This window comes from Typopeltis vanoorti, chromosome 19, assembly GCF_054136105.1.
Source record: "Typopeltis vanoorti isolate ZY-2024b chromosome 19, IOZ_Tvanoo_1.0, whole genome shotgun sequence".
Taxonomy (NCBI): domain Eukaryota; kingdom Metazoa; phylum Arthropoda; class Arachnida; order Uropygi; family Thelyphonidae; genus Typopeltis; species Typopeltis vanoorti.
The window spans coordinates 88,402,245-88,421,624 of NC_143567.1; the positions used below are offsets into that span (position 1 = coordinate 88,402,245).

General features: G+C 34.8%; 1 protein-coding gene across 4 annotated transcripts in view; it reads right to left on the reverse strand.

The window, feature by feature from the left end:
* Positions 1-19,380, reverse strand: part of LOC150096320 (protein FAM13A-like) — a 486,855-nt gene that overhangs the window by 45,978 nt on the left and 421,497 nt on the right. For all 4 annotated transcript variants that reach the window (XM_090408854.1, XM_090408851.1, XM_090408853.1 and 1 more), the window contains 2 exons: positions 12,050-12,309; positions 8,333-8,605 (listed from right to left, as the gene is read on the reverse strand). In XM_090408854.1, coding sequence (XP_090264980.1) covers positions 8,333-8,605; positions 12,050-12,309 — 533 coding nt within the window. The remainder of the gene's footprint in view (positions 1-8,332; positions 8,606-12,049; positions 12,310-19,380) is intronic.

The window sequence follows — 19,380 nt, forward strand, 5'->3', positions numbered from 1 at the left end:
TCTCCACCGATAGCCAATCAGAGATAGTTGGACCGTGACAATCACTAATTATAAGTGGCAACCGATGAAAAAATGGCCAAACAAGTGCTTCCATCTCTTGGTACCTAACCCTAACAGGATGCGTTACTGTCTGAAATAATGTGGATTCTACGGTCGATTTCCTAAGCCTTTCTTCAACCAGTTCCTGAATTAGCTGGGAACTGGTCAACGAAAGACTTAGAAAAAGTTCCTCCTCGATGACTAGACTTAAAGTCTATCTTTGGGCAGCCTTGCGCAGAGGATGCAAGCGTCATTTCCACTGAGCTATGGAAAGATTTAATTAGATACCTAATAGTTACACAACTTATTATTTTAAACTTAATTGAGCTGTTGAACAAATTGATGGGACTATGTCAGAGAGATTACAGAAAGCTGACTTCTGGAATATTGATTATGAGAACAAATTCCAGGATGTGAACTGCAGAATATAACACACACAAAAAAAACAGATACAGGCATAAAATCAATATGGAAAATGCACTAGGTATAAACTTAGAAAAAAGAAATACTCATTTACACACCAGAAATAAATGATAATGATGATAATAATGCAAACCACTAATAATATCAGCTGCCTGAGGGATTCAACATATGTGGTTGTTGGTAAAGAGCTCCAGAAAAAGTTAAGTGCCATTTTGTGTAATAATTAGCAATACTACTTGTATTATAGTATAATGTTGTTTATTTTTGATAGCTTAGTGTAAATGCATGATTGTTACTTTTTTTTTTTTTTTTACTGAATTTTTGAATCTTACCTTAACAGAACACAACTGCAGCATGACCAAGATCTCAACATCATGCAGTGTGAAGATCAAATGCAATTAACAATATAGATTTCTCAAAAATGGTTCAGTGTCTTGATGAAATAGGAAAGATGTATTTGTAAGAAGTGAAATATTTTACTAAACTACAAGTTATTGTAGTTTAACAAAATATTGCAGTTCCTTCAGTCTTCAAAACAGACTGAAGGAATGAAAGCATATATGCGAGTATTTCATTATTCATACAGACCGTGTGAATAATGAAACAAAAGCTAGTGAGACTAAGGGAGTGAAATAAAATAAGAATTAACAAACGAAAGTAAGTAATATGGAAGTGAAATGAAGTAGGAATGAGGAAATGAAATAAATAAACAGCAGTTTTTGAACAGTTGTTCAAAATGCTAAAATTAGAACTTTAGCAGAAACAGATGAAAGAGCACACAAGGATAGAATGAAAGGAAAAATAGAAGTGGTGATGAATGACTTGAGAATAACAATGTATAGAGATTCCATTATTAGTGGTTAATGAAAGAGTTTATAAGGTCTGCTTTCCAAGAGGGAGAATTAGCAAGATAATTCAAGCTTTGTATATGAGAAGGAAATGAGAAAGACTGTTAGTGGAGGTTATGGGAACAAATGATTTAGTTGGACATAAGAAGAATGCAAAGATGGATATCAGGAGGTTATTGAGGAGAGTGAAAGATAACAATATAGTGTAAAAGGTTGTCATTGTGTTACCAAGGTATGATCATGAGTTGAGACTGAAAGCAAGAATCATGAATGGTATGTGAAGGCAGAGCTGTGTGAGAAGGGAGTGCATTTGTAGATGCGTGGCATGCTTTTCAGGGAAGAATCGATTTGTAAAAAAGTGATGAACTACATTTGAATGGCTTTGGAGTGAGTGAACCAGAAAAACTTTTGCAAAAGGAAGTTCAGTGTGTGATAGAAGCAAGAGCTGAAGGTGAAAGACCAAGAGAGTGGAATAGATGAGACTGAAGTGCTTGGTAATGGAAATATTAATAGTGTGAGAGATGAAGAGGGAACAGGAATACTAGAAAAACAGGGAAATTGAAGTGTGTGTGTGTATGTGTGGGAGGGGTGGAAATCAGGGTGAACAGGGAGACATGTCATAGGGAGAGTGGATGTTGGAAGTGGTAGCGAATGTGTGTGGGGGGGGAGGGAGATGATCAACATAGGAGTGGATAGGGATGAGAAAGGGACAGTTGAGACTGAGGAGAAATGTAGGATAAGTGGTGATAAAGGTGATCAGCAAAGGACAAGTGGGAAAATCACAACCAATAAGACTGGTTACAGACCTAAAAGGGAACTGCTGTGTTTATTTACAAATGCCAGGAATATCAGAAAATAAAGGGGATGAAATTGTTCACTGAATGAGTTTATTCACCCAAAAATTGTTGGAATAAGTGAAACATGGTTAAATGAAGATGATGTAGTGATGGGAATAGAAATTGAAGGGTACAGTGTTTTTTTACAAGGATAGAAAGGACAAGAAGGGAGGAGAGGGGTGCTGCTGAAGTGATAGCAGAGGAATTATGCTACAGAAGGCAGACATGAAAGACAGAAACATTGGTAATGTTTTTGAGGCAGTTGATAGGAAGAGATATTTAGTTGGATGTTGCTACATGATAGGGAATGTGGAGGATGGTGATGCAAAAATGTATAAGCAACTTGGGTTAGAGAACAAGAGAAGGATACTTAGGGAAGTATAGATTGGAATGAAGAGATAGTATTTGGGAATAAGGAAAATGAATTTCATGAATTCTTGAGAAAGTGAACTATCTTAGGCAGTATGCAAAGGATCCTGAGCATGTAAGGAGCAATAGTTTTAGATCCAATAAATTTCATCAGAAGATGCGACTGCAATTGGGATTTTGCATTTACCTTCAGTTGGTGAGCGTGATCATGAAGTAATCAACATGATTGTGGCTAGCCATGTGAAGATTTCTGTGAGGAAAGGATATATGTGAATTACAAGGCTGGTGTTTATGAGAAGCTTAGGAGACAAGCTTGGAGCATTAACATGAAATGAGAAGTTAAGCAGAAAAGAAAAATGCTGTTTGGGAATTGAAAGAGATACTTAACAGCATCAATGTGTGAATGTATTCCAAAGGTCAAAAGGCTGAATAAGGTAGGGTGTCAAATGGATGAATGAGGAGATTAAGCATGAAATCTGGAGGAAGGAATTGAGGAGGAAGTAGAAGATGAACAACAGTAATAACCAGTCACATGAAGAGTATAAAGAGCAGGCCAGGAGAGTGATTCATTTGGTGAGGACAGCAAAAGTGCAGACATGCAGAAATTAGCAAATCAGGCCAGGAAAAACCCTTGTGAGTTTTTTCAATATGTAGCAAACAGAAAGTAGAATGATTTCGGCAAAGATGATGTAAATGAATGAAAGGGGTAAATCTGTTGCAGAGGTCACAGTCAAGGTATTCAGTGTGGTTCATCAAGGTCTTTAATCATCAGTGTGAATCAGAAGTTATATCTCAAATGAAGAGAATTGATGATGTGTCTTAAGAAAACGCACCAGAGAGTTAGCATCAGCCTTGGGCTCGCCTGTTTAACAACAATCTTGCATAGCACTAGTCTGAAAGGAGTGGAAGGAAGGTAAAATTGTTCTAGTTCAAAGTGGTGATAAGGCCAAGGCTACAAATTATAGGCTAATATTTATATCTCAAGTTGTAGTTAAGGTATGGAGAGACTCATGAGAAGTAGGATAGAAAAGTGGGCTGATAACAGTTGTATTCTCAGTTCTTGTTAGCATGGGTTTTTTTTAAAGGGAAGTCTTATCTTACCGACTTACTTATTAAAAATGTATTAGACAATTTTTACACTATTAACAATGTATAAGAGATGCATATACAGAAGTATACCTTTTATAAAGGGACAAGACAAGTTGTTAACTAACCTGAAGAAATTGAGACAATGATATATTAGTGAGTGAGATAGGTAACTGCCTCTCAAAATAAGTACCAGCAAGTTGTTTATAGGAGTTGTAAAATCTCGTATAGAGAAAAATTAGAAGTAAATTTTTTCAATGTCGATTTTACATGGAAAATTAAATTTACATAAAATACTTGCTATTCAATATTCAAGCAATACTTAGTCTTTATTTGAGTTGTAAGTCAGCAGTTAGACTTGAAGGAAGTACAGGAAGATGGTTTAATGTTAAATCTGGTGTGAGATAAGGATGTACATTATCCCCTCTGTTATTCATTATCTATATGGATCACATTATGAAGGAATGTGGTATTAAACCTGATATCAAAATTGGAGATGTTAATGTCTGCTCTTTGCTTTATGCAGATGATGTTATACTTCTAAATAAATCCGCTATCAAGTCTGCAAGATTCCCTGACTAAATTGAATAACTGCTGTAATAGATATGGTATGAAGGTCAGCAATAAAAAGACAAAGACAATGAAAATAGGCAGAATCGTTGAAAATGTCAACTGTGTTGGGAATAGAGAATAGAGAACCTGTGGAACAAGTAAAACATTTCAGCTACTTAGGCACGATTTTTAGTGAAGATGGTAAATTAAATAGGGAAATAGACAACAGAATCAACAAAGCTGGTATGGTAGGAAGTCAATTGAATAAATTCATGTGGAATAAGAGAGAAATTAATCGGAACACTAAATTAGCTGTATACAAGACAGTGTTCAAACCAGTTTTAACTTATGGATCTGAGGGCTGGGTCAGAAGTAAAACACTTGACCAAAGACTAGAGACTGCAGATATGAGAGTCCTGAGAAAGATTAGAGGCGTGAACAGATGGCATCAATGGCAATATCATATTAAAAATGAGGATATTAGGAAAGAACTTGACATTGTCAACATCCAGGAATGTGTTAGCAGAGCTAATCTCAGGTGGTATGGTCACTTAAACAGAATGAGCGAGGAAAGATTAGCAAAACATTTGTTCTCTGCAGGTTGGCAGGAAAACGACCCAGAGGAAGATCAAGATATAGGTAGATTGATACAGTACAAAGTGCCTTAGACGACAGAAATATAAGATCTGATAATGTTGGAGTTTTGACAAGTAACAGGCTGATTTAGAGGAAAATTGTAGATAGGAAGTTAGTAATGATGTAAATTTTTCATGGAGTACTATCATATCCTGTACACCCCTTGAGGGTACATGGCGATGATAAAATATTTGTAATTAAATTAATATAATAACTCACTTTTACTGTATTAAATCTGATAACAAATGTTAGAATAATTTTATAAGAACCACTAGAATTGTAAAGACAAAAAAATAAGCTCAGACAGGATTAGACAAACAGACCTAAGGCTAGCGACGCGGTCACCGGATTATGAGTTTTCCCGCCAAAACACAACGATAGTGTGGGTGGTAGAGAAAACCCCTCCAGTAAGTCTGAGGGACTTAATTTGAAGGAGGGACAAGGTCGGGGAGAAGGAGATAAAAGGCAGAGAGGCTCTTGCTCTCGATTCGCAGTTTGTTTCTGTACCAAGCCTTTTCCGAGGATGGGGAGAGTCATGTTCCTATGAGCATGCAGTTCCGACGAAGATGGAAAGTTAGACAGCAGAGGAGACAGTATTTTAGAAATGTCCTACCGTATGATTCTTCAATGATCTATGTGTGTACTGTAGTACTGCTGCCGTAACCTAGAGAGGTAGATCGGAAATTTTTTTCTTGGAAGAAGTGGAACTTGCCTGTATACCTTTAGGATCTAGGACTATATGTAATGTGCTGGCAAGATTGTAAGTAAGATGTTTTATGTTAATTCCTAGATTGTGAAAATTAAGCGACGAATGTTGGTTCTATTGTCGATTAGCAAAGAACGTATTAGAGAAGTCGGAAAGCCGTACTTCTGTTTGAACGTGAATAAGTATTATAGAGAGTTTTAAGGAATTTGCTAATGTTGTGTAATACAAAGAAATTGAATGTGGTTAAAAAGGTTTTCCTTTTCCTGTTTATAGTGTGAGTAAAGATAAAGTGTGTTTAAGTCTATCCACGTGTCTGAGAATTTATGTGAAATTTTAATGTCTCTGTCTTAAAGCTTAAGCGAAAATACTTGAATGATCGTATGGAGAATTAGACATTTGATTTGTACTGTCTCCATTGCTTTCTAGTTGTATTAGGCTGAACCAGACACTTGATATGTGCAGTTTAGATTTTGTAATTAATTTGTCTTAGAATGAATAAACATGTTTGTTTTGTTAATAGTTTGCCTGATCTTGCTTTACCAATGCACTATCTCATAAAAATATAGAACCTGTGTGACCAAAGAATAGGGATAGCCACGACTGACTGATATTAAGAATTAGGAGTTGCTTGAGATAGAGTTAATTTAAGTGATATTTCTCGTGCTTAGCTGAATGTTTCTCTTGCATGTAGGGGAAAGAAAAACAATTCTTTTATGCAATACTTAATGGTGCAGTCGTAAAGAAAAATAAATTTTTAAGGATTAATACAAGAGAAATACAGCAAGGTAGACAGGGAATTGATTCCAGCCAGAAGCTTTTCCTGTGTCTACACTTCGAGCATGTGAAATAGCTTACTTACGGCCTTGAGAGAAAGGGGGGGGGGGGGAACTATAGACTAAAAGGATTAAGAATAATCATAAGTTTTGTGCATGAAGAACTAGCTCAAGCAACGATGTTAAACTTGATATTACGACTGATAAGAAAAAGACATTACAAAGGCACAGTCCAACGTTGAATAATAATAAATAACAAAATAATATCAATAATATCAAAATTAAAAGATAGGTATTATTAGAGAGTGCAGTATCCTGGAAGAGGAAAGTCAATTGAGGTGTGCTGCAAGGTGTCCGTTCTGGGACCATTGTCATTTAATGAGTATATTAATGATATTGGGATGGGTTTAATCCTTGATATACAGCTGTTTGCAGATGATGCAAAACTTGGGAAAGTGATGAAGAATCAAGCAGATGTGCCTTACAGGAGGACTTGAATAGATTGTATGAGTGGGAAACAGCATGGAACTACTAGTTCAAATGTTGCAAAATAAGTTTCTAAAATTTGGTAGGCAACAATGGGATAAAGAGTATATACCTGATAGGGATATTTTTTTTTTGGGGGGGGGGGTCTGAGGAGAGAAAGGACCTTGGAGTGGTGGTGGCAGACAAGAATCTGAAGTTCAGATGTCAAATTGCAAGTTGTGAAGTAATGATGCAGAGGACCTTAACATGAAGAAATAAAGAGGTTCTGGTTCCACTGTATAAGGCCTTGATGAGGCCTAATGTGGATTATTTTGCAGAGATTTGGTCCTTTGGTTTTCGTGGTGATCAGGACATATTGGAAAAGCTTCAGAAATTACTGACTAAGGCTATGAAGACAGACTGAGGGAATGCTGATCAAGCAAAATGTGAACAAACTCCTCCTTTCTACTATTCCTCTTGCTCACACATGGCACTAGTGTGCTATAGGACTTCTGGCCTTTTATTTATATATATATATATATATATGTGTGTGTGTGTGTATACATGCGTGCGCGCGCGCACACACACACATAAATATATACAGTTTGCAAAGTCTTGTGAATAGGAGGAAGAGATGGGATATAATTAAAACATTTAAGTTGGTAAAGGATTGTTACTGGGTTAAAGTACAGCCTCTGTAGCTCAGTCAATAAAGACAAAACACTTTGGTTGGAAAGGCCTGGGTTCGATTCCCATCCATGACATGAGGAACCTTTATCTGGTCACTTTTAACTAAAGGTGAGTTAACCATCTTTGATATGGAGGGAGAGAGCTTTTTCATCTGGAAACTTGGGTTTTTCGTCCCTCAGAACAGGCAAACTGGCCCGTACACACACACACACACACACACACACACACACACACACACACACACACACACACACACACACACATGGATCTACAGTCATAAAATATATATAATACCTCACTAGGAGGCCTCAACCAGTACTAAGGGATGGTCGAGGAAGAACCCTATACAAATAAATAAATTGGATTAAAGTGGAAGAAATTTTTCATAGAATGGTAAAAGGGAGTAGAATAAATGGACACCCCTGAAAGCTGTATAAGGAAGGTGTGAGCAGGTGCTTTGATTGCCAAATGGTTGGTGAGTGAAATGTATTGCCTGACATTGTGGTAAATGCAGATACATTGAATGAGTTTAAAGTACAGTTTAATGGGCTTTGTGTGTAACAGTGTGCGCCTCCCGTGATGAGTCTGTTTGACTCCATGCAGGTCTGGTTTTAATAATAATAATAAACCATGTGCAGTTGTAACATGTTTTGCTACTAATGAATACTGAATGAACAAAAAATAAGTCAAATCTAATGTTCTTTGCATGGAAAATTTCATGTAGAACAGCAATGAAGATATGGTGCTTGCTCAGGACTCTTCAGTAGCTTGTTAGATCCAGCAAGTTCACTAAAATTGTGTTAGCTATAGCAAATGTTAGGTACAAATAATCAACAAATGTAAATATGCACAAAGACATTCATTGACTGCATACTTCAAAATTATTGAATTATTGGCTTTACTTGGTACCTCTAATGTTCTCTTATGTTCAGGAGAAGTGAAATCCATTGCTTCATGCTCAAGAATAGGTTGAAGCTCCATTGAAGGGTCCTTTCCTTTTGATGCTGATCGAAGAGAACCAAACCTAGAAATTATGCGTTTCACACTCCTGTAGCGATCATACAAAGGATGCACAACATCTCTGTCTGTTTTAGATGTTGGCCTACCATGGACACTTTCAAATTTTAGTAATATTTTTTGAATAGCTAATTTTTCTTCCATGACCTCATCTTTTGTCATTTCCTGAAAAAAGTATGAAATGATAAGAGTTAAATAATTTTATATTATTCTGTTTATATTACCTACTCTTATGTCATGCATATTTAATTTATCAACATTAAATTTAAAAAGGTGATTCAGAATAAATAAACAGGATAGGTTGGGTTGGTCATTGTCTGGTAGCTGTGTTCACCAGTGGGTTGTTTTCCATGAGGCAATGGAGATGAGAGAGAGAGAGAGATCTTGGATACACAGAGTAATTTTTCTAAATTTCAAGTTAATTATGATGCAATATGGCATGAAAATTTTTGCAATTCTTGATAGTCCCCTACCAGAAATTAGCACCTGAAACCAAGATATAGCAGTAAATGTAGATTTTAGTTTAGTAGTAGCAAATAACAAGATTCTTATAAATTAAGGAGGAGAAAGTTTTTTCTGTGTGAATGATAACCAAGCATTAGAATAAGATAAAAAGAAAAGAGGACTGGATTGATTATTCAGTCAAGTTGACGGAGTCGACCTGTCAGGTTAAAGCCCAAGATTTTTTTTTTCTCCACATAGAGAAGCCACCCAACCGCTGTCACAACTATCATTTCTCACAACTCTGTTTTATTTAACAGAAGAATTAATATCCAGAGACTACTGTTGTGTCCCACTTCCTTTAAATCTTACGTTTTATGAGTTTCCTTAAAGTCTTGCTTATGTGTGTGTGGCATGTGGTATCTCTGGGTCACAAAGGAATAGCCCAAGGGTCGAGCCAAAATCTGTGTGGTGGACTCTTTGTTACCAACTTCTCGTTAAGTCTTAAGAAAATTTATTTATTTCAGTTGCGCCACTTAGGACCGTTAGATTAATTAGAATGTTAATCAAGAAGTTGGCAAGAAGTGAACAAAGATATGCAATCGTGACCATGAATTATTTTCTATAAATCGCCCACTCAGATTCGTAACTAATTTTTACAAGTGGTGCATCGAATTCCATAAAGAGACAAAATTGGTTAAAGAATAGCAAGGTTTATTAAGCATAATATACATACTGCTAATAATACAAGTAAAAAGGTTCCATTCAAAGTCTAGCTAAGGCATAAATCATTCTGATAACTCTTATACCTTCTACAGACAACTCTGTCAAATTTCAATCAATCTAAGTTACTCTATACAAAACATATTTCTTACACTATGATCTTAGTCTTTACAATCTCAGTTAACTTTTTCTCTATAGATCAAATCCCATTAAGCATTCTTAATTACACACAATATTCAGATTCATACGGTGCCTGTCCTTTCATAATCTTCTACAACAAACAAGTCCTTTCTCATACAGTTTCTTTTAGTTGCTATCCCTGAGTCTCTTGTCATTAAAGTTTTACATAATATTAATTTCTGGATTCACACACATAACAAAGAATAAATTGTTTACTTATCTATACTCCTTTGTTCCTCTTTTTCTGATTGTCGTTAATTGAACGCAATCATCTCCTTGACCTCTATTATCACAGCATTCCAGACACGTACATTCCTTGACGTTCCATGCGGCATAGCCTGCTGCCGTATCTCGGGATTAGATTTCCCACTGGAAACCATCCGATCGCATGCCAGCGATGGACCATGCACCCAGAGCTCCGATCAACTACACGTTGAGACTAAGAAAACAAGAGAGGAAAGGGGGAGTTTCTAACCCTTTTATACTTCCTCCCTGATGGCTATCACCGTAACTTTGGCTGTTCACACGGCACGTAGAATTTGCCGTCATGTGTGTCTGACCTCATATTGTCCGATTGTCACCCGCCACTTCTAATCACGTTCCGCGAGCACGAGACAGCTTGGGGCAACTGTCTGCTTCCCCCCCCCCCCAGAACTTCGAGCTTATGCTTACCCAGATTACATTGGTCTGTTCTTGCATGTATTTTCACAATAAAGGTTAATTCATACCAAAGATAATGTCGACCTTAATTCAGTATTAAATTATACACATAATATTTGCACACTTTTCCTACATATTCTTTTCTTTTATACCAAGTAAATAACATCTCATTACTTTACAATTCTTTCTTTTCTTATTAATGTACTCAAAACTACTCATACCTAGACACCAAGCATACTTTTAGGTTTCTTATTGGGTGTTTGCTCTGTTAGACGACACCACATAGTAATAAATGTTGAAAATTTTTTCACTTTTCTATACTATACTATATATTAAAGATGCTAAGGCAATTGATGTGAAGTCATTAGCTTCTATATACAAGTAGCCCAGTTGTGAAGTTACTTCATATGCAAACTTTGTCTGCTTACACTTGGATAAAGGATGAAACCAAGAATATAATTTCTTGGCATCTTTAATGCACACAGCAATAAAACTGGAAAATCTGCCTAAACACAAGACAATTAATCACTCTCTTATTTTGCATTTAACTCTAATAATGGCCACTAGACATCTTTCAAATATTACTTATAATTATATTTGTATGTACTATTTTCTTCCCATTAATCTGAGTTGTTTCCTGCACACATTACACTTAAGAAACATACTTGAATCCTGCTCAGAAAATATACTGTGGAAGACAAACTAACTCACTCAGTAAATTTAATTCAGAAGAGTATTAATGGAACTGTACAAACATGGCTGAAATTACTCATAATTATGTAAAAATGAAAAAGGCCTTTAACATGCAGATCAATGAAGCTGGTCTCTGAGCACTAATAGACCAACTAAGCTGTGAAAAAAAAAAAAAAAAAAGACTCATTTAATACTGATATTTCATTATTATTATACGGGCACCTCCATGGAGTCCGAAGACTCATCATGGAAGACCCAATCTATCCACACAAATCTATCATACGTCTCCTTGAACCCATTAACACAGCACTTCCCAAACTGTGGGTCGTGGCCCCCTTGGGGGCAGTTAGTTTTGTTGATGGGGGGCCGTGAAATAATGAAAACAAATTTAAAATGTTTTAAGAGTAAGTGTGCCCTGTCAAATGTGTATGTAAGATGCTAAAAATGTAATATTTGCATTTGATTTTTGCAATATTCGCTGTATATGTTTTGTATTGAATATAAATACAATAAATATTACAATAACACGTCTGTATTACGAATTTTTTTTTCAATGGGGGCCATGAAATATTTTAATTTTTTCCAAAGGGGCCTTTACATCCATAAGTTTGGGAAGCACTGCATTAACAGACAAAGCGCTCAAATTTTGTAACCCATTCCACTCATTTACAGCTCATTTTAGTTCAATATAAATTATAATATGCAATTTTAGCATCAGTTTGAATACATTGAATGAGTGAACCTTTTTCATATACTAAACATAATTTAGGTTTCAAAGACAAAAAATTTGTTTATGTTTCACATTCGATGTTTAATTAAAATATGGATATTCATTCATATAAAAACATAATCCCTAAAGATTTAGAGCTGCATCATTACAACAAAAAAAAAAAAATTGACAAAAAGTTTTACCTCGAGTATTTCTGGTCTTTTATTTAATTTTCGCTTATCTGACAAAATTTTTAATGATTCTTTCACAGACTCTTCCACTGTTGGTTTAAGCTTCTCTCCAGTTGCACCGTTATCTACTATTCTTGTAGTAGTGGTACCTTTATTATTTTTGTCTACAGAGAGAGGACGTTCTATTGAAGAAAGCCATTCTTCTGTATAAATTCCTTGTTGCAGTGTTTCTCTTTCCACAGTGCTGCTGGTTTGAGCTTCTTCTTTCAAATCTGGTTTTAAACCAAATGCAATTATGAAATATCTCTACATAAACAAAGCATCTTTTTTATGTTAAATATATTTTCAATATTTAATGTATAAGGCATAAAAAAAATCTAACATGGAAAAGTTTGTTCTATATTATAGATACCATAGTTGATTCATTATATGTGCTGTTGATATCAGTACTTGGATAGAAATAAAACAAAACTTTCTATAACTATCTCCGATCCAGAGTATTTTAATAATAAGGTGATACACATTTCTACCTTATATATGGGAAATATATGATTTCTGCATTAATTTAAATTTGATATTGCTTCTGGCTCCCACTGATAAGACCTCAATAAAGATCAAAACTAGTCTCGGTAGTGACCCTTCCCATAATGCACCAACAGTATGCACTCTGAAAATTTTCCCACTCAGACAGAAATTAAATTTGCCATAATCTTTCTACACTATACCTGATTCAGAGTATTTTAATAAGATGATATACCTCTTTACTATTAGTATATGAGAAATATATGACTTCTGCATTAATTCAACCTTGCTATCTCTTATGGGTTTGGCTCCCAATGATGAGACCTCAATACAGGTTGACACTGATATGGGTCTTCTGTCTGAAAGGAAGTGTGTTTTGCATTATGGGATACTAAAGCAATTGATATGAGGTCATCAGCTTCTATATACAAGCAGCCTAGCCTTGAAGGTAATTCATGCACAAACTTTGTTTGCATACACTTGAATACAGGTTTAAAGAAGAATTTAATTTCTAGGCAAATTTAATTTAATTCATTTTGTGATTTTCTACAAAATCAATAACAGATTTTTTTTTTTTTTTTAAACAATAATAATTTCCTTTGCATTTTTGGAAATTATGGAGACAACTACTGTGTTTGAATAAAAACTTTAGTTTACTATTACTAAAATTTTACAATTCGACGTTTCGACCTTTATGTCAAGGTCATCTTCTGGAGCGTACAAATATACACAAGAAACAAGCTATATTACAATCATACTGGTTCGTTAAAGACACTGACTAACTGCTACCACAATTGTTGGCCTGACCTCTGGTGAAAAAAAAAATTATACATCAACGCTAGAGGCCTATTATTTGTGTTGTCTACTATATACATATATTAATATCATTCCAGCCAGTTTGAGTGGAATGGTTTCTAATACTAGCGGATTGGCTAAAGTCCTGACTTATGTTGAATCTTTCATATTAGGTTGGCTGAATGTGTGCCATCCAGATCCTTGGAATTTTCATACCATCTTTATTGTTGATATTTGGGTGGTTTATCAGGATTTTGCAGGATTCTTTAAATTTTCTTTCGTACCATGTTTTTGTGCGGTGTAAGGAGCAGGTGCTTTTCCAGTTGATTTGGTGTAAGGTGTTAAGTGCATGGTCTGAGAGGCCTGCTTCACCATAATGGTTATATTTAATATGTCTAATGTGTTCTTTCTTGCGTATAGGGATTGTCCGTCCTGTTTCACCAATGTACGGTAAGTTACAGGTGCAGCGGATGCAACAGACTCCAGGATGTGCTAATGGGAGGAGAGGATCCTTAGAGGAGCTGAATATGGTTTTAAGTTTAGTGGGTGGTTTAAAGGTGGCATTGAGGTTATATAACCTTAACTTATATAACCTAAACCACCCACTAAACTTAAGGTTATATAACCTTAAGTTTAGTGGGTGGTTTAAAGGTGGCATTGAGGTTATACGCAAGAAAGAACACATTAGACACATTAAATATAACCATTATGGTGAAGCAGGCCTCTCAGACCATGCACTTAACACCTTACACCAAATCAACTGGAAAAGCACCTGCTCCTTACACCGCACAAAAACATGGTACGAAAGAAAATTTAAAGAATCCTGCAAAATCCTGATAAACCACCCAAATATCAACAATAAAGATGGTATGAAAATTCCAAGGATCTGGATGGCACACATTCAGCCAACCTAATATGAAAGATTCAACATAAGTCAGGACTTTAGCCAATCCGCTAGTATTAGAAACCATTCCACTCAAACTGGCTGGAATGATATTAATATATGTATATAGTAGACAACACAAATAATAGGCCTCTAGCGTTGATGTATAATTTTTTTTTTCACCAGAGGTCAGGCCAACAATTGTGGTAGCAGTTAGTTAGTGTCTTTAACGAACCAGTATGATTGTAATATAGCTTGTTTCTTGTGTATATTTGTACGCTCCAGAAGATGACCTTGACATAAAGGTCGAAATGTCGAATTGTAAAATTTTAGTAATAGTAAACTAAAGTTTTTATTCAAACACGGTAGTTGTCTCCATAATTTCCAAAAATGCATTCGGATCACCGTGCAAGCCTAAAAGAAAGAATAATTTCCTTTGTTTAAAACAATCAGGTAATAGAAAATTCAATAATATAATGAATTAATTCAAGAATTTTTCTTCATATTTTAATATCTGAAGTGTTAAATAGCTTAAGATGCAAATAAGACTCACTGGAGAAGATACCATCATCCACTCCAATGCTTCAAAAAATTTATTCCTTAACACAGAATTATTCAGAAGATAAAGAAAAATAACACCTTACTAATTCTGAAAAATGTATTTATAATTGTGAACATAATGATATGCTGAGGTGATGGTGGTTATTCATAATAAGTGCTTTATAGTATAAACAATACCAGAATTAGTATGATTTTATTTTTCTTTACATTTTGAATAATTTTCTGTTAAGGTAATAAATTCCTTGAAGCAACGAATTAGTTAGATTAGATAATAGTATCCAATCTGGTGAGTCTCAATGTGCGTGCTAAATTGTTTAACATTTCAGATAGTATTATTATTATTAACATCTAACCTGCATGGAGTCAGAGACTCATCGAGGGAGGTACACATTATTTCACACAATGATCATCCAAACCGTGCCTTAAACTGATTCAATGTATCTACATTCACAACACATACAGGCAATGCATTCCACTCTCTATGTAAAGAGAACCTACTTCTAACTCCTCTGCTCACACCCTCCTTATACAGCTTCCAGTGATGGCCTCTTGTTCTACTCCCCCTTTCCCATTCTATGAAAAATCTCTTCCATGTCAATCCGATAACCCCCAACTACCTTATATGTCTCAATCATATCCCCTCTCCTCCTTTTCCTATTCAAGAGGCTTTGTAATTTACATTCTCTCAATCTGTCCTTATACACTGCATTCCAAAGACCATTGACCACCTTTGTGAATCTGCTCTGAACCCTTTCTAACATATTTGTCACCATGAAAACCCAGTGACCAAATTTGTCTATAATAATCCATGTAAGGCCTGATCAAAACCTTATACAATGGTATCATACCCTCTTTATTTCTGCATGTCAGGTTCCTCTGCATCATTGTCATTATCCAATGTGACATCTTCACAACTTATACAATGTGGCTTCTGAATTTCAGGTCTTTGTCCACCACCACCACTCCCAGATCTCTCATCTCCTCTACCTCCTTTAAAGTTTCCCCACCAAGTGTATACTTTGCATCTCATTGTTGCTTACCAGATTTCAAAACCTTACACTTTGCAACATTGAACTAATAGTTCCACTTGCCTGCCCATTCATGCAATCTATTCAAGTATTTGCAATCTCTGCTATACAGCCCTGTCATGACGTTGTTCTCTTGATGTTCGAATCCGCCATCTTGTTAAAAGTCACTTTCATGAAATAAAGGAAAACTAATTGTAAATTGATCACTGATCTAAGGGTAGAGAAATTTCTATTATACTGCGGCACTCTATCCTTAGATAAGTCTATATGAAATAGTAGGATCAATTCAAAATTAGTTAGCAGTCTTTTCATTCATTCAGGCCGAAGTATTTATTTTCTCTCTTTGGGATTCCCGCTAGATTCGAATATTTGTGAACGGTGCAGTAAAAAGAATTTCAAGCAAATACGACAGTTAGGTTAACAAAAAAAGCATTTAATATAGGTCATATAACACTTACATAAATTTTACTTCTAATTTTAAACAATAGAAATAAGTCAAACATTAAGTCAAGTCAATTACATTAGCACAATCTTCCAAGTCTTCACATACACCTTCTTAGCTTCTGGGTTATAAAGTTTTTACACTTAAATGAATATAATAGAACATCCAATCTATTAGTTTTCACACATTTTTCAGTCATGCTATAAGTTCAAAATATTACAGGATCTAATAGCTGAAATTATCTTTCAAACAATTCTTATCTCCAACTCTCAATCACGAAGGGTTTCCACAGTTAAAGTTAATAATTCACTATGATAGACCTTACCGGAAATGGTTCCTAGAACATCTATTATGTTGTGAGCAAACTTCTGGAATTTACTTATCACACTTAAAGAATAAAAACACATCTACAAAACTTATCCGCAGTTATACTTAAAGCACTATCAATTACGCTTCAGAATTCTTGACATCAATTACAGGGCACTTCAACCATCCTTATTACTACTCATAAATTAATTAAAACACTGTGAGGTTCTCTTTAGGGCAAATTGGAAATAAGTTGCAATACTAGACAGCTGGGTTTATCCAGAATTCTTCCTTGAATGTTCAGCTTTTTACTTTATCCGATTGTAGCTTTAATTTTCCTTCTATTATTACTGCTGATTTCACTTTCAGCTAACTATAAAATTCATTACGTTCTTGCTCACTTATAAAAATTATCCACTTAACTCCTACCCTTAAGAACCTTTTATTTACTTCTACTTCTTTATTTTATCACCCTGCTTCCTTTCACTTCCCAGTTTCCGTCCCAACTCCTTACTTTTTTTATACTTTATTTTTTTTTTTCTTTTCTCTCTTTAGCCCACGCTCTGTTCCACTCGCGCTTTGTTTATTTCACGCATTTCCATGACAACAGACAAACAAACATTCTCGTCAATGTTAGACAAGGCTATACTACTACATTGAGTCATTACATACCGTTAAGCTTTCACAAAATAGGAATAATTAGAATATTTGCTTTTCAATAAATGCGTAGTTAAATTGAAAATATAAGTTCTTATAATATTGACATAACAATAAATAAAATAGCTTAATAATATTTAATACAGAATCTTATTATCATTAACACATTCCTTTGATTAAACAATTAAATATTTGATATAATTAAGGTAGTTATATGATATCAAATTATAATTTATGTTATTTACATTAAATAATATTTACAAATTTAGCTCTTGTGATGGAAGATCATGTTGGATTCTGAATCAAATAACATTTATTCTAATTTCTACATAATTAGAATCCAACAAGCCCATTAACTTCAACTTCCTATCTACTAAAGCTCCAAGTTCCCTAACGTGGTCAGTTTCTTCTAGCATTATCCAGCTGATGTTAATATGCCATCGATATCTCATTACACCAATGTCCATAATTTTACATTTACTAACGATGAACTGATAGTCATTTTCCCATGCCCACAATTTCAGTTTATTCAAAGCATTCTGCAAGGGTACTGCATGTTAGTTGCATTCCTGATTACTCTGCTATCTTCATATCATCAGCAAATATAGCATGTCTCCTGTGAAATCCTTCCCAATGTCATTAATGTAAGGATAAAATAACAATGGACAAAGGAATGATCTCTATAGAATACCAACAGTCACTTTAAATCTTGCAGATTCATATCCTCAATATATCACTTTTTTGATATCTGTCAGTTCAGCCATCCTCTTATCCACACTAATATTTTATAATTCAATACCCTATTTTTCAACTTGTGCAACAGTAATCCATGCTGTATCCTGTCAAAAGTCTTAGCACAGTCCAAAAGCATTATGTTGTATTCATTCCTATTGCCTAATTCAACAATACCGTTATTATAAATTGTGAGCAAGTTGCTCAAAACATGACATTATTGTAGTAAATCCATGCTGTTCAATTGCAAAGGATAGATTCTTTGTCAACACATTTCTGTAGAAGAGCTAACTTTTCCAAAATCTTAACCGCCACTCCATAGATACTGAATAGGTTGCAGTGGTCGTGCAAAGACAAAAGTCTTTGTACTACCACTGTACAATGGGATTATCATACATCCTTTCCACGCCTGTGGAATTTTCCCTGTTGAGTCTCAAATTATGTAGCCTAATCAAAGGAATAACCAGTTCAGGTGAACATTCTTTCAGAAGTTAAAGATACCAAGTTATTTTAAATATAAACCTGGTTTTTTTACTCCATTTCCCAAGTAAGCAAACAGACAAGTCAGTCAAGTTTGCACCTGCAAGTGTTGCAAGTCTAGCTGACCCTGCACGTAGTGCAAGTCCAAGGCAACTCGTGTAAGAATTTATGAACTTTACAACAGTGTTATAAATAACTATTTTAATTTCCCAATGTTTTGACTTTCATATTAAGGTCATCATCTGGAGTATATACAAATATACAAGGACAAGCTGAGTTACATTTCACACAGTAAGCTAAAGAAACAATGATTTGATCACTGGTTATTCTACTGGCATGACCTCTAGTGAAAAAAAAAAAAAAAAATTAATTATTTAGAAATTACATCAAAAAACAAAGCTAAATTCTATTTAAGAAACATAAGAGAAAAATTCTTTCATATAGATAGTTTTCTTACAGTAACAATGATGTCCTGTTTTTAACATGACAATTGTTATATTAGATTTAGGATTCTGGATTATCTACAATCCTGTTTATAGTTAACGCTAATGTTTAACTCTACTAACCAGAGTAACTCTGGAAACTAATGTCTGATCATATTACTGATATGATCAGTATCAGTAATCTTCAGAGTACAAATTACAACTATGATAAGATATAAAGCACTCAATTAGATTGCTACAGAAACAATTCAAATTACAACTGAAAAGAAACTAATGTCTGATCATATCACCCTCAAGATGTGGTCTCAGAATGACCGTCTCTGGGATCTTGGGCAAATTAATGAAGCAATACATATTGAGGTAAGGGAATTATTTCATGGCTAATGCTAATTCTAAGAAAGTTTCTCAGACCTTTAGTGACTTCAATGCAGCACAGCCATCTTCTTTTCTTCAGGATTACTATGTGAAGGAGTATACAAATCATGGTCTACCAG